General features: G+C 35.7%; 2 protein-coding genes across 2 annotated transcripts; one reads left to right on the top strand and one right to left on the bottom strand.

Moving 5' to 3' along the window:
• Positions 1-2,406: 2,406 nt before the first annotated feature.
• LOC105816689 (chromosome unknown open reading frame, human C12orf60) lies at positions 2,407-3,162 on the bottom strand. Its single transcript, XM_012652172.1, has one exon. It carries the CDS (start codon positions 3,139-3,141, stop codon positions 2,407-2,409), a length of 735 nt encoding a protein of 244 aa, XP_012507626.1. The 5' UTR covers positions 3,142-3,162.
• A 4,238-nt stretch (positions 3,163-7,400) lies between these two features.
• Positions 7,401-15,116, top strand: SMCO3 (single-pass membrane protein with coiled-coil domains 3). The gene is made up of 2 exons (XM_012652171.1): positions 7,401-7,488; positions 14,115-15,116. The coding sequence occupies exon 2, from the start codon at positions 14,131-14,133 to the stop codon at positions 14,806-14,808; it is 678 nt and encodes a 225-aa protein (XP_012507625.1). The 5' UTR covers positions 7,401-7,488; positions 14,115-14,130; the 3' UTR covers positions 14,809-15,116.
• Positions 15,117-16,164: the final 1,048 nt, after the last annotated feature.

The raw sequence follows: 16,164 nt of genomic DNA, 5'->3' as shown, positions 1-16,164 counted from the left end.
AAAAAAAAAGAAGGCCAGCCTGGGCAACATAGACCTCTTCTCTAAAACAAACAAACAAAATCTAGTGAAAGAAAATTTCACTAGAATTTTGTTTGGGGGATCAGGTTGTCTAATGATCTTAATCAAACTGATTTACACTGAATAAACTAGTTCTTTCCTGATTTGGTAAAATTCAACAAACTTTTATTGAACTAGGTGTTTTCAGAGATACCAGGATGAGGCAAACATTGGCAACTGATAAAAAGTAGGAAAAAAGGTATACAAATACTAAAGGATTTTGTTGTTTTGTTTTGTGGCAGTTCACTTTTTCCTCCCCACTCATGCTCATTCAAACAGCTCGGCCATCCTGTGCTCATGGCCTCGGAGGAGGAATGAGACTAAGCATAACATAAAAACACATGAGTCTATTGCGCTTTGTTTTTCAGGACCTGAAGGACTTTAGAGAAAATGAGAGGAACCCAAAACCAAAGCATTTGAGAGAAAGATTCAATGAGAGTAATAGGCTTGAGACTAGAGCTTTCCCACAATACATCCACAAGCTAAGCAGCAGCGGCAGACAAGACGTCGTCAGAGCGAGCAGACTGGTGGTGTCCAGTGGTGGGAAAATGTGGGAGAGACTGTGAGTGATGGCCAGCCTCACCAGAGCCACCAGCACCTGAAGACCACCCATCTGTATTGAAGTGGGCACCACCTACCTCTAACATCAAAGGACTACCCCACCGGCCATTCCCACTGGTATTGGGTGAGGACTTCCTTGAACAACTACCAGTCATTCTTCCAGTCATTTCACAGAAAGACTCTGCTCCAAGACTCTTCCTGGTCCTCATCTCATTCATTTCCATGTGTATCCTCCTAGCTGTTGCAACATCCTGGGGCACAATCCTAAGACTAAGAAGAGTGAAACCCTGGACACATACAAGTTCAGAAAAAGCAGCAAAGTGAGAGTATATATATAAGGGGAGAGTAGCAAATGAATCAGCTCAAGATCCTCCTCAAAATAAGAGTTATTAATAGAAACCTACTACAAATGAGCAAGCTTTCAGCTTTGGTGCTGAGAGAAAATGCAGAGTTAATATATTGAAATCATTTTTTTCCAGGACTTCCAAGCTCTGGAAATGGTCAAAATCCACTTGCCCATCCCCACAAGACATTCTGAAAGTCTTACTATTTGTCTGGAGGTGGAAGGGGATTCCTTATTTAAAATAACAGTAGTAATTACAGTCAATGATAGCCTTGGCTTGGAGTTATTATCTCTTTCCTTACTCTCAACGAAGTTCCTATCATGTGAAATAGTAACTTCAAGGGCAATATTGAGAGTATACACTCATTTATGATGCATGAGAGCCAAAGACTTACAGTAGGCAAATGGACTTTCCTAACCCTTCTTCCCAAATGCAAGCATATCTCAGTAATCCTACTTCTGCAAGTATTGTGGTCTTTCCTTTGTGAAAGGTTAGAGTACCTCCATTTTTCAACCTCTAATATCTCCTAATCATAAGACCCCAATAGGAGGCAAATGAGAATAAACTATCTACTCTGGTCTTACTCACATAAGAAAGAAAATTTTATAATTGCTCATTCACTGTTCTTATTTACTTCTGGATAAATCATCAAAAATATTTAGCGATGGCTTATGATAGTCAAGGCAGTGAAGTATATAAAAATTGGTATATGAGAGATAAAAATGGAGTTTATTTTATGTTCCCAGACCTAAACAGATATCTAATAGATTGTCTAATGATAATATTTACATTTACCTAGTATCACAAGACTGGAAAAACAAGCACCACATGTAGTCACCATCAAATTGGTACTAACTGATAAACAATTATGTGCACATATAGTAATTACATTCATCGGGTGTTAAGCAGGTGGCAAGCGGAGGAGGGGATGGGTATATTCACACCTAATGATTTGGTGCGCACTGTCTGGGGGATGGACACACTTGAAACTCTGACTCAGATGGGGCAAAGGCAATATATATAACCTAAACATTTGTACCCCCATAATAAACTGAAATAAAAATAAATAAATAAAATATGTATTTACATTTACCTGGACTCTTTCACACTATAGTAACTGGAAATAGAATTTTTAAGAGTGGAAATTAGTTTAGGGTCTAACTATGCTTTAAGATGAAATATAATATTTAGAAACGTTCTCAAATGTAATAACACCTTGATTTTTTTCAACAATATATTCTGAGGAATTGCCATTTCAAGCAGACTTTCTTTGATCATTTCTTTTTATTTTAATAAAGCAAAACTATAGGTAAATTGTTTGCCAGATGATTTTTATGCACTTATCTCTAACATACCACATATCTGGCTTCAAAAGATCTTAGAAAGCACTATGAAAAATCACGGGATTTGAATTTATTTTCTGACAGAAATGAATATTCCACCTCTACTTGTCATTGACCTTCTTAAACATAGAAATATCAGTTTCTATACTCTTGATGGCTTTTTGGAGGATCTCTAAGATTGGTCCCATATCCTTGACAATTTTTTCCAGTAAATCTGCTGCTGACTCTGTGGGATTGTTGGCAGTCTTGGCTTTTAGCGCATCCTGCAACTTTTTCAAGATGTCTACCATAGTGGTTTTGGAAGGACCTGGACTCGTGTTTTTTTCAGATGTGGTAACTTCTGATTGTTCTTTGTTGTCTTCCCTATAGAAGTCACTTAATTGAAGATTCATAATGGGGAATTGCATCAAGAGTGAAAGAGAAGATTCCAAACTTCCAAGGATGTTACCATTATGCAGCACAGAGACAATGACTGGTGTATGGACGCTTTTGAATACTTCTTTAGCTGACTCTTGCAACTCCTTTACATTGGTACTCTTCTCAACCATAGAGCACATAGCTGTTGCAAACTTGGAACATAAAGACTCCTTTTGCATTTTGTTGTACTTTTCATTCACTACAGATTGCATCTCCTTAAAAATTCTGAGCATTTGTTCAAAGAAATCCTTAATGTTAGTATTTTCTTTCACGGCCATCGAGAGGATCTGAGTATTCATGTTGTGGTTAAACAATTCGGTCAGTGTGTTTGTGAAGGAAGTAAGATCTTTTATGTGAAAGAAGAACATTTTGGCAGCTTGAACCAGCCTCTCTTTATCCTGTTCTGATTCTGAAGACATTTCTCCAGCAAAGCAGTTTCAGCACTGCAAAGCAAAACAGTAGTCCAAATGAGCTATAAGTAAATTTATCAGATAGAAGATCAATATACAAATATCCATTATATTTCTATTCACTAGGAATGGACAATAGGAAACCAATAATTTTAGAAGTATCGTTTATAACATCCTCTCAATGAAATACTTACGAACAAAGCTAAAAAATGTGCATAATTGTACACTAAGATATAAAAATATATGAAATTCTGAACTAAGAAAAAAAAATCAAAGAAAACTTAAATAAATGGAGAAAACCCCTGCCCATGGATTAAGACTTTGTATAATAAAGACGTCAATTCAAACCCTGTCCATAAATTGGAAGACTCTATGTAATTAAGACATCAATTGTCCCTAAATTAATCCATAGAGTTAATGCAATCACAATCAAAATACCATCAAGTTTGTTTATAGATACAGAAAAGCAAATCCTAAAATATACATGAAAATGTAAAGGAACAAGAACAGACAAAATTTTTAAAAGGAACAAAATTGAAGGACTCACACTAATATTAAGATATACTATAAAAGTATAGTAGTCAAGACAGTGTATGTATTGGTGATGTGTAGACCAACATAACAGAATGGAAAGTCTAGAAATATACCCACAAATGTGGTCAATTCATTTTTGACAAAGATATAAAGGCAACTTAATAGAGAAAGTTTAAGTTTTTTTCTACAAATGGTACTGGAACAACTGGATCTCCATATGCAAAAATATGAATCTTGATTTATGTTATATTATATATAAAAATTAACTCAAAATGGAACATAGACATAAATATAAAAATATAAAACCTTAAAACTCTTAGAATAAAATACAAGAGAAAAGTTTATAACTTATGGTTAGCCAATTATTTATTTGATATGACACCAAATGCACATCCCTTTAAAAAAATGATAAGTTGGATTCCACCAAAATTAAAAATATTTGCTCTACAAAGATGCCCTACGAAGAACCATAAGCCAACCCATACCCTGGGAGAAAACACTGCAAAACACACTTCTGACAAAAGACTTGTGGCCAGGGATCCTTGAATGTTATAATGTTCAGTAACTTGACTATGTGGGTGGAAACATAAACTTACACAGGTGACAAAATTGTGTAGAATTTAATATAAACATAAATGAGTATAAGTAAATCTGAATAAATCTGAATAGATTAGTGGATTATGTCAAAGTCAATATTCTGGGAGTGTTATTTGCAAGATATTACCATTAGGAGAATCTGGGGAAAGTATACAAGAAATCTCTCTGTCATATTTCTTACAAGTGTATGTGACAACTCGGTTTGGAAAAAATAAGACGTGGTGGAAGAGTGGATTGACAACTCAAGATAATGAAATACATCTTATTCATAACTTTTTCAGGTACTATAAGCCATCCACACAGAGATGTCTAGAAGGCTGGTTAGAGATAGGTACTTCGAGTACAGGAAAAATTATTGAATAGCAGCTATATATTTGGGATACATCAACAACCAAGTGGTAAGAGAACCATGAAATTGAATGAAATTGCCCAGGAAGAATATATTGAGTAAAAAGAGAGCTAAACATGGAACCCAAGAAAACATCAATATTTAGCAAGCATATGAATGAAGAAGAGCCCATATAGAAATTGAAGGAATGTTTGATAAGACAGGGGACCCAACAGAATCACACATCTCTAAGAGAAGGTGGTTTAAAGTAAGAACTGGCCAACAATTGCAAATGCTGCAAATAAGATGAATGCCGTATGTTAGTTATTAAGTTTAGTCATTACAATGCCATTGGTGATGCTACGGAGCAATTTTGCAAGAGATGAGAATATGTATAGAAGCTAGGTAACAAATATTGAAAAATTAATGAAGACAATGAAGTCAAGACAGTGCCTGCCCACTACCCAGTTGGGAAGTCTGACTGTGAAGAGGAGAGAAAAGGGATACTATAGGGTCAAAAAGTTGATTTGTTTTTAGGTTTGTTTGATTTTTTTTAATACAATATTCATAAGTGCTTGTGAGTTGTTGAAACAATTTTAACTGAACCAGGCAGATTATTCTTGGAAAGAGCCATGCAATATATGGTTTGTTGAGTAGAGCTTTTCAGGAAAAGAAGGAATGAGCTTTAGAATAAAGGGGGAAGGAAAGCATTCTACGTGAAACCATCAAGAGAGAAGCTGAATGCAGATAAATTTGGATACATCATTGACCTTTCACTCATTCACCGCCACCCTCAACCCAGCAGTCAAACTTGTCAAATCAGCCTTCCTGATTCCCTGCCACCACCCTGACTCCAAAACCTACTCTAGGAAAATTTGCCTCCTGCTTAAGGTTCAGTCCCGACTATTGATTTGACGTCAATATTGACTTTAGTCAAGGAGGATTTAAGGAGTTCAAGTTGGTTATCTTTATATTGAAGAGGCTTATTATAAAGTCAATACTATTTCTAGTTTTTCTCTGATAATTCTGGAAAGGGGACTAGCCCAATGTGCCCAGCTTTTTTGCGTTGTTTCTGTTCATACCTCAATTATGGCCAGTCCAGTTATGTGGTGGGAGAGAAAGGAGCAGCTGAGTAGTCAGTAAATGTTAAGAAGGGTAGCAACAGAAGAGAAACAAACACCACGTTAGGAACAAGTGGGTTAAATAGTACTCCTTAACAATACTCTCTTCAGAAATGAAATACAACTGTTTTAAGATAGGGGGACTGACATCTCTTATCTAGCTATTGTGGACATTGGATTGGTGATCTATGCTTTATTCTCCATACTCACTAATCTAGTTTATATAAAGTGACCTTCTTGAAATCCAAATCTATGAATATTACCCCATATAAAAAAAAAGTCAATGGTTCAATATTACCTACAGAATAAAATACAATTTCTTAACATGGCATTTAAGGCCATCTACAAACTGCTCTCAATTTTCCACTATTTACCTTCCCTTAACTGCTCTCATACATACCCTGTATCAGCAGCACAGTGGATTAACTTTGCTCCCTGAAAATGCTCTACAACTTCTTGTTGAGCTGTTTTGCTCTCAGTGTTCCTTCCGTCTGGATTATCTCCTCCATTACCCGACCCCCACACATCTGTTGAAATCCAATGTTTCATCTATACCTAGTTCAGATACACTGGCCACACATCCCTACACGGTGGGGCCCTAGGATACATCAAAGGCAAAATGAGCCACTGGGACAAAAGCAAAAAATTACCCCATTTAGCCCTTCTTTGAAACCATAGGGCAGCACCTTTAGATTTTACAAGTCACCTGTCTGGCATCTTGGTCCTGTATCCTCTACCGACCCACGGCCCCCTCACCCACACCAGGAGATACTGCTGTTAGTATAAGAAGAATAGCTACCATTTCATAAGATGTCGCCACACATCAGCCAGAATGCCAAGTGCTTTATGTGCACTATCTCATTTAACCTTTATGACAATCCACAAGTTATGAATTAACACTTACATTACACTAATGGAAAAACTTAAGTTAGGTGACTTTTCCAGGGTTACATGACTAGTCAGTGGCACTTTGGGTACACAAAACCAGGACTGTCTTATTCTAAAGCCTGTGGTCTTTCCACTAAGTCATACTGAGGCTGAGTGATGCCCCTGCTTCTGAGGTGTCTTTGCTGTCAAGGAATTGATGGCGATTAGGACAGAATCCAGAGGAAGCAGCATGGAAGATTCTGATCTAAGCTTTAAGGGAAAGGAGTCAAGTTGGTCTTTAAGGTTTTTATGTTGTCAAGACAATTCACTAACATAAGAGGGAGGTAATGATAAAGAGTAGAGCTCCCAGCTGAAAAGAAGAGCAAAAAATAGAATAAAACATTTGGCTGCAAATATCTGGATTTATATCTCTTGAGAACCTAAACAAAGCAATTAGCAACAGTTAGAGGTACAAATGCAACAGAAGCTAAAGGAAACTTAATATTTGGAATAGTTGACAAGATGAAATCCCAAAATGAGAGCTGCAATCCAAGAGTCATCTTCTCTACTGAATTGAATTAGTTCAGTTGTATAGCACTTTTCAGCAATAAAAAGTTCATTCGAGAACAGGAAATTAAAAATATGTTTTATCACTTTATTAGTCTTTCAAATTGTATTACTCAAACCTATGTACTAAGTTTATATTAATATAGGAAATACAAGAATTCTGAGGACTAAGCCATGGAGAAATAACCTATAAAACAGACAGGCAGAGGGACCCAGCAGAGACCAGCAAAGCCTGTAAGTCATCACATTCCATCGAAATATCCAGATAAAACCAGATGAAAAAGCACTTCAACAATACTCCAAAACAACTGCTGGGACTACGGAACTCACAAACACAACAAGGTAAGCAATATGGATATTTCCGTTAGTATTAATATTATGCTCTGTTTCTTAATAAATAAGGGAATTTGAAATACCATGTGTCTCAAATCCTAGCCATAAATAAAGTAACAAAACAGTTTTGTTATAAGAGGATTCCATGTCATGTTCCTTGTGATTGTTTCTCTGAAGACACCAAGGAGGAAAGAAAATTAACAACTTGTAGGTCTGATTAAATCAGAGGGGAAGGGAAGCAGTAAAAACATCAATTTTAGAAAGAATTAAGGATAACATGATACCCGTATGAATGTGTTATTTATATGGATGGTAACGTTTCCTTCTATGTTGTTAACGTTGATTTAGGCACTCAGTATCTATCTGTGAGAGAATGAATATGCAGTCTAACACTAGTTAATGTATATTGCTTATACTCCTTCTAAGTTATATCATATTAAAAAACCACTGGGCACTTGCTGCGTGTCTCCAAATAATTATTTTCTTGAGAGCAAGGAACATTGTCTATTTGTTTTCTCAAATGCTTTCTCAAATGTTTTCTCAAATACTTTAAAGAAGTATTCTTTAAAAGAATTGACATCAGGAAACGTATCATCACATCATGATCAACTTTTTTCTAAATTAAAGGCCATGGTTTTGATTTGAATTAAAGAAGGCTCAGAACTGGTTAGCAGCTGTTAGCTGTTATTTTTCTCCTGAGAGGTTTCCGCCTTTACCTACACCCTATTTTCCATACCCCCAAATAAGCTGCGTGACAGCAGGACCCAATTTGGACAGTGAGGAAAAGTGATAGCAGGAAGAAATGTAAAGCCTCAGACAGCACCAATGACCAAACACCAGAGATTCAGACAGGGTCATGTTTTTATTTTTTCTTTCTTTTTTTATTTTTGTGGTTATGAGAAAAGTTCAAACATACACAGAAGTGGAGACAGTAATATAATAAATTCCTATGTACCCATACATAATCCAGTTTTAAAAATTATCAAAACAAGGCTAATCTTATTTCCCCCATAACCCCACCCTGCTATTCCTTTCAGATTATTTGGAAGCAAATCTGAGAGGCCATATCATTTCATTTTTAACATTTTCAGTATGTATTTCTAAAAAGACAAGAACTAAGAGCTCTTCTTTTTGAAAACTTAACCTTATGCTCCCCAAATCAACAATATTTAAATAGGACCATGTTTGACTTTGAAAGATACCCAGTATTCTGCTATGAAAATGTATTTTGGGTGGCAGGGTAAAAGCATTTAGAATGCAGTTTTCAATATATATCAAAAGTAATAAAATATTTAATTACCTTTAGTTATATAATTCTTCTAACTATTAATCCAGATGATGAAGGGGGAAAAAAATTTGTCTATATCAAAATGCTCATTAGAACATTGTGATAATGAAACAATTAGGGACTTACTAAATCATGGTAAAGATGTGGAATAGTTTATGTAACCAATAAAATACTTATAAAACTACAAATAAGACAAAGTGTTAAGTGAATTAATGTAAGATGAATTTTATTGACACTATTATTACAACTTTGTAAAGATACTTATGCATATAAAAAATTTTGGAAAGAAATAATAAAAACAAAAATAATTGAGATAGTAGGCTTATGGATGTTTTCTTCCTCTATTTTAATAACTTTATGTATTAGTGATAATGACTTTATATTTAAAATACTTTGTTTTATCAACCCTTTCACTTTTAGTTTCTCCATGTTATAATTCTAACATATATCAAAGCATAAATCATGTTGCTTTCTCCATGAAGCTTTTTCTAATCACCTTGATATTAGTTTCTCTTTAAATTTCTATAGCACTTGCACCACTGTTATTCATTAAAGTATCCTGAAAAGTTTTGTTTGAATATATGACAATCCATTTTCATTTTGTAAGATGGTTCCTTTCCTAGAAAAACTGAAACAGCTGTATAATATCTCTAAATAAACATTAACTTTTAAATACAATCATCAATATATTTCTACCATATCTTGTATGCACTTTAATCTTGAATGTTTATTCTCAGTTCAGGAAAATTGACGAGGTTAGGTTCAATAAACATCCATCTCAAGCTCATCATGGTTTCCATTTGAATTTCCTATGATGGGCTGATCACTGGTAGTGGCACTTCCAGGTTTATTTTTCTTGTCATTTTTATGAAATAACAAGTCATATATTTCTAAACTTTGTTTTAGCAACAGAACTCTCTCATCAAACAAAATTATACCCACCCAGAGCCCATACATGTAGAACCAGAGAAAGCACTACTCCTCCCGCAAAGGCTTGGGGGGACCAGGACTCCCAGGGCTCAGGAGCTCCACCTGCTGGCTAGAAATTCCCCACCGGGCTCCTCCAGGGCTCTTCAGAACCTGCTTAATGGACCACTACAATAAAACATGCAAGTAAATAGCACAAACTCTGTACAGAAGCAGATGGTAACTCCTTAAATAGAACTTTTCACTAACCGGGAGCATCATAATGCGATAAGTCAAACTATGTAAAAGTTCAAATTGGCCATACAAGAAGGTGTAATTAATCAGAGCAAGATTAAATCTACTACTTAGCTCCTTGCTGGTGCCACATTCTATAAACGTCTCCAGGTCATCACTGAAAATGAAATAATACGGTAAAATGTATATGACGCAGAACTCCTCTCAGAGACGGTATAGATATGTATATATTGCTTGTAAGATATCACTCGAAGCATGCCTGAGTAACAACTATGATCTTTAAGAAAGGAGACTCTGATGAGCTGCAGGGCCTTTGTTTTGCTGAGTGGAGTAATCACTCTGATTGTTAAGGGCAATAGTGGAAATACTGCACACTGCCAACTATGGTTCATGTGGTGTTTAACCTCTCCTTATTATCAAGCACATATTTAAGAGTATCAATTTGAAAGGGAACAAATTATTAACCTTCTCTGGATGATCAAATGCCTCCATATGGCCACAGTGTCGATATATATTAAAGTGTGGATTGTTTAAAATTTGAATTTGCATGAATCAAATACCAACTGTACCTATAATTTTGAATGACATATTACTTTCAACTCAACATGATAGTTATACATCTGTCTTAACTCCCTAGCTAAATTAGAAATTCCAAAAAAGCAGGGACTATGCCTTTTTCATCTCTATATGCTTTACAGAGTGGTGCTAGCTTACAACCTTACACAAAGTGAAGTACTGCCCTATTAGATAAATTGTTACTGGATTAATACTTGCTTTCTTCACCAGGCTTTTCAAACTTCACAATTCAATGGTACCCTCAGTCCTCACCTCTCCTCTTCCAAATTCTCCAGTACTTCTTATCTCCTTTTGGGGGTGGAAATAACCTTGAACTGTATTCAGTACTGGAGCTCAGACATACCTGAGCAGGTATGATGGCAGGGCTGCTTGCTGAAGATCTGTTTGCATAAGGAACCTTCCCCATCCCCCCCGCCAAGGGATAAAACTAGGAAAGTAAGCCTGACTCAGAAAAAGAAAATCCCTTTTCATTAAAAGGGAAAAATAATTCTGAGCACATTATGATGTCTCTTACTCAAACTTGTTATCGGAACAAAATCATAGACTGATGTCTTCTCCTACAAAGAAGTGTGTAAGAGTACAAGAGCAAGGGCATGAGTATTTAAAGTCGGGTGGAAATGTCACTTTTGTAGTTGAAAACATTCTAGAGCTTTCTTTGATTTCTGGTAAGACTGAACTTTTCCCACCATTTTATTAGCTACTATTTCTTTTCTTACTGTCTGCTTCAGGGTTGTTTCCTTATTTAGGTATTAGATTATTACTCTTTTTCTTATTAATAATAATACTCTTTAGAAATTTTTCCCAGCTTGCTTTCAGTTCTTTCTACATTGCCATCTTTATTACTTAAATTTTTGCATGTAACTTTTTGTCCATTGGTTTTAGGCTTATAAAATCCTCCTTCATACAGACATTTGGAAATTGTTTTCTTCTAATTTACTATTTGATTTTTTACATATGTTACACTAATACATTTTTTATTAACTTTTAATTCCAAAGACTAGCCCATTATGCCAGGACCGTTTATGGAGTAATAATTTCAATTATTATTGATGTGAGATTCTACATTTTTTATTATTAAACAGATAAAAGCGTCTGCTTTAGGGACTAATTTTTCCCATGAATCCATCTACTCTTGCACTGTGCAATACTTTTTAATATTGTGTTTTTATGGTGTTTTAATATGGGAGGGAGTCCCATCACTCCTTTCCCTGAAAAAATAAGTAGTCTCACCTGCTTGGTCTTTCAGATACATTTTATGATTAATCTGTGAAGATGTGATAAAACAATGAGTTAACAGAAAAGGAGCTGACCACTTAGAAGCATTCAACTTTCCATCCAGGAGGAAGGTTCATTTTTCCATTTCTTTATCTTAAGGTAGATACAACCTCACACCTTTTCTGGAAACTATGCCCTCATATAATGTCGTATGATAACTGCTAGAGATTTTTTCCATTTTTTCAGGATAAGAAAGAGGCCTCTCGCTTAAATATCTGAATAGGGATATAGTTGATTATCTTCTGAATTCAAAGTCAGAAACTGGAGTTTCTGAAAGATCCAAAAACCAGGAGCCAAAGAAAAGACAAATGTTTAATGAAAAATTCCTAGAAGAAAAAAGAAAATCCAAAGTCCAAGTTTGTGTTTATCAAACTGCAGTTTGCAACCCATTAGTGAGTTCGTGGAATATTTCATAGATCCTCAGTGAGCAATTTCCTTAAATGGAATTGGAGTAGAAAATTTTCTAAGTATCATTTTGTGGGAATTTGTGTCTGTCACACGTGTCTGTGTGTGTGTGTGTGTGTGTGTGTGTGTGTGTCCGCGCGCGCGCGCGCACATGCTCTGGATTCAAATCAAAAAGAAATTTCTGACCATGGTAGTTTATTCTATCAGGAGTTTTCAGTGCATTTTTCTAAATCAAACAACATAAATGGTTATTTATATTCCTAATCTATTTTACAAAAATTTTCCATTTCCAAATTATATCTGTATGACTTGGGGGATATGTTATTTTCATGTTTACTTTCTTGAGAAAAAAACATCATCATTCCCTCATCCCACACTTCTGAGATTCCCCATATCCAGACTAAGAACCATGGTGCTAGAAGACATAGGACCCAAATTAATCAAGATGTTGATGACTCAGAAAAATAATGCTCCAGATCCATCATGGGCATAGATAGAGGACTCCATTTTTTCTTTCTTTTCTCCCAAGACTTGAATAGAAAAATAAACTGCCAGGCACACAGGAAGTCATCTCCAGGTATGCATATTGAGTAACATATTGTTCTTACTGGGCTCAAATTTAGATTTTTCACTTAAATAAACTCTGAAGAGCATGACTTTCTTTTTTCTCTAAATGATACTGTCGGCCAGAAGTACAAACACAGGAAGTCTCCTATCAGGTTTATTTCATTCAATTTATGGTGTATTCTCACTACTTATTAATATTTTCATATAATCAAATGGTGTTATTTTCTTCCTGACACTAACTCTAGCACAATATAGACCATTCTAAATAACTTATCAGCTGTGCAAATGGAGAGTCACAGAGATAGTCCTAACCACTGTCCCCTGTACAGTGCCCATATTCTTCCCAAATGAAATTTTATGCAAAGAGTCTTGAATATATTCCCTTATCAGGAGAAATTGTTTTAAAAGATTCTAATATTATATGTGTGTTGCTTTGGATATCCCTCACGTTTAGAAAATAAATAATTCGCCTGTAAAGAGATAGTCATTTGAATATTTTAGATTAAGATAACCAAGTATATAAACACAAAAAATAGCCCTGCAAATTCAGAGATTTTAATACTCTTCTATCCCTGACTACTCATTTAACTCCATATGTTAGATAAGTCAGTGTGGCAGGTGTATTCAATGTGGTGACCAGGAGTTGGGGAAATTAAGGAGCATTGGTAATCAAGAGCTAACATTTCAAATTGGGGTCTGTTTCAAACAAAAGTTATTAAATATCACCTGGAAATAATCATGTTTATTTATTAATAACCAGATGCTGATAAATATGAATATTTCCTAAGATTTCCCACCACCAAAAAATCTAATAACTTATGCATCAATAGATTATATTGTTACCCACATTTTCCATACACTGACTCCAAGTTTAGTAAAAATAATTGTTTTAAAGAACTGGAGAAGTACGAGATGGCTCATGCATGTAATCCTAGCTACTCAGAAGGCTGATGTGGGAGGATCGCTTGAGCCCAGGAGTTTGAGGCTGCAGTGAGCTACGATCATGCCACTGCATTCCAGCCTGGGTGGCCCTGTCTCGGAAAAAAAAAGGAAAAAACAATGGAAATTTATTCTGGGCAGGCTTGGTGGCTCACGCCTGTAATCCCAGCACTTTGGGAGGCAGAGGTAGGAGGACTGCTTGAGCCCAGGAGTTCAAGAGCAGCTTGGGTAACATGGCAAGATCCTGTCTCTACAAAAAATAAAAATAAAGAAAGAAAGAACCTGGTGAGTTTTCTGAGGAATTCCCTAAATAGCATATTGCTACTTTGCTATGTATGAAAGCAAAAGATTTTCGAGTCAGATCTACACAGTTAGCGGATATTTTTCAAGACTTTAAGTGAAGAATTACTATTTTATTTTTCAGAGATCATATTTGAAATATGGCTCAGAGTGACTTCCTCTACCCAGACAACCCAAAGAGACGGCAGGAAGTTAACCGTCTTCACCAGCAGCTCCTTGACTGCTTATCTGACAGCTTCCATGCCACCAATAAGTTGACGGGGGTTCTAAATATGCACTTGGGGTGCAGGCTCACCCCCATTGAGATGAAAAGAGATGGGACCATCAAAGAAAACTGCGATATCATCATCCAAGCCATTACGGAAATCCAAAAGGAATTGCAGAAGGTTGATGAAGCACTAAAAGACAAACTAGAACCAACGCTTTATAGAAAACTTCAGGATATTAAGGAAAGGGAAACAGAGAAAATTGCGATAGTACAAAAGGTGATCTCAGCCATCCTAGGAGAAGCTACATCTGCAGCCAGCGCAGTGGCTGTTAAACTTGTAGGCTCAAATGTCACAAGTGGTATAATTAACAAGTTAGTCACTGTGTTAGCTCAAATTGGTACTTCTCTCCTTGGTAGTATTGGAGTTGCTGTTCTTGGCCTTGGCATAGATATGATCTTCCGTGCCATCCTGGGAGCAGTAGAAAAAACGCAGCTTCAAGCAGCCATCAAAAGTTATGAGAAGCATCTGGTGGAGTTCCAGTCAGCCTCAGAAAAATATCATCATGCCATTACTGAGGTCTCCGATACAGTGAAACACCAAATGAAATGAACATTTTATCTGCTCCTGGAATATTTTTCTGCTTCCCTTTCAATAATTGTGTTTGCTTCTTTGATTAGGCTCATTTTCCATACGCTTCTAATAGGGACTTAAATAGGGTAAACAATTTTGAAATGGGAATTGAAAGACACCAAAAGTAGATGACTTTTGTGTTTTGTACCAACAATAAATGCCTGTATCAGTTGGTGCTACTCCTGAGAAAATTACATCCCAGGATGTTTTCTCAACCTGCTCTACCAGATCAACACTGGTGTAAATGCCATTATAGAGAAGCGAGTATAGCGGTTACCTTTTCCTTTTCTAATTTCCAGCCAAAATCCTTAAAATTTACACTGAATGCAGAGACTTTCATTTCTATCACTAGCTTCAAACATCGTTTAGTTCTCAGGGACGTACTTAGCAAATTCTACCTAGACACAATCCTTGGGCCTGCAAATGGTATAGGAATACTACCATATTTTTGACCATCAGATTAAATCCAATTTTCTGTAAACTGGAGGAGACCGAAAAATGGTTTCTAACGATATGCTTCAATGATGAAAGGAAGCAATGGATCTGTAAACTTCTATTAATTACACAACGTAATGCGGATGGATTTTGAAAAGACAAAAGTTAAAACTAAAAAGATAAAGGTTCTGTTTCTATAACTGCAATCAACTCTGACCAACTGTGATGGTTAACTATCACTCAAGTGAATGTTTCTACACTCTGGAACATGTAAAAAAACAAGCAAGGAAACCACAGCTATATATGCATAAAATGCATTTAGGATGTAGAACAGAGAGTCACTACTCTTTAAGAATTTGTCATTTAAAGGAAAGTCATAATTTATTACATTATCAATTTTCAGAAAAAAGAGAATATAATTTCATTTTCAATACTAGCAAAAAGGAGATAGCTGTTTTTACGTGAAGCATTAGGTAGTCCATTTCACTAATTACCTAATTTCAGAAAAATCCAGAGGGTATGGAGGCCTAACGGTTCAGCTGAATCTCTGGAGATGCAAGTGTTTTGTTTCCTAAATCCACCATCAATGAATAATTCCCAGCAGGGCTCTTTTAGTGTACACTTACAAAAGTATTAATATGCTGTTGATGTGAGAATGTGTTTGTTATAGTTGATTTCTCGCAACCAAGTACAAGAAATAAAAACTGCTCGGCATATCTCAAAAATTTTAATTACCTAGGTGAAAAATTTTAGCTAGATGAAAGACCTTAATTTTTTCAATGTACGCTTCACTTTTTCTTTCTCTTCTAGCGTTGCTTTTTTAAGTTAGTTGCAAAACATCAAAATTTAGTTCACCTTTAAAATTAAATCTTATTTTATTACCGGTTTATAAGGTTTAAC

Source organism: Propithecus coquereli, unplaced genomic scaffold (genome assembly GCF_000956105.1).
Source record: "Propithecus coquereli isolate 6110/MARCELLA unplaced genomic scaffold, Pcoq_1.0 Scaffold381, whole genome shotgun sequence".
In the NCBI taxonomy this organism is placed as follows: Eukaryota; Metazoa; Chordata; class Mammalia; order Primates; family Indriidae; genus Propithecus; species Propithecus coquereli.
The sequence above is the reverse complement of the archived record's forward strand: the minus strand, read 5'-3'. Positions and strand labels throughout refer to the sequence as shown.

What these genes read in the sequence shown, in the direction of transcription:
- LOC105816689 (XM_012652172.1), bottom strand. Translation starts at nt 3,141, where the DNA reads ATGTCTTCAGAATCAGAACAGGATAAAGAGAGGCTGGTTCAAGCTGCC.
- SMCO3 (XM_012652171.1), top strand. Translation starts at nt 14,131, where the DNA reads ATGGCTCAGAGTGACTTCCTCTACCCAGACAACCCAAAGAGACGGCAG.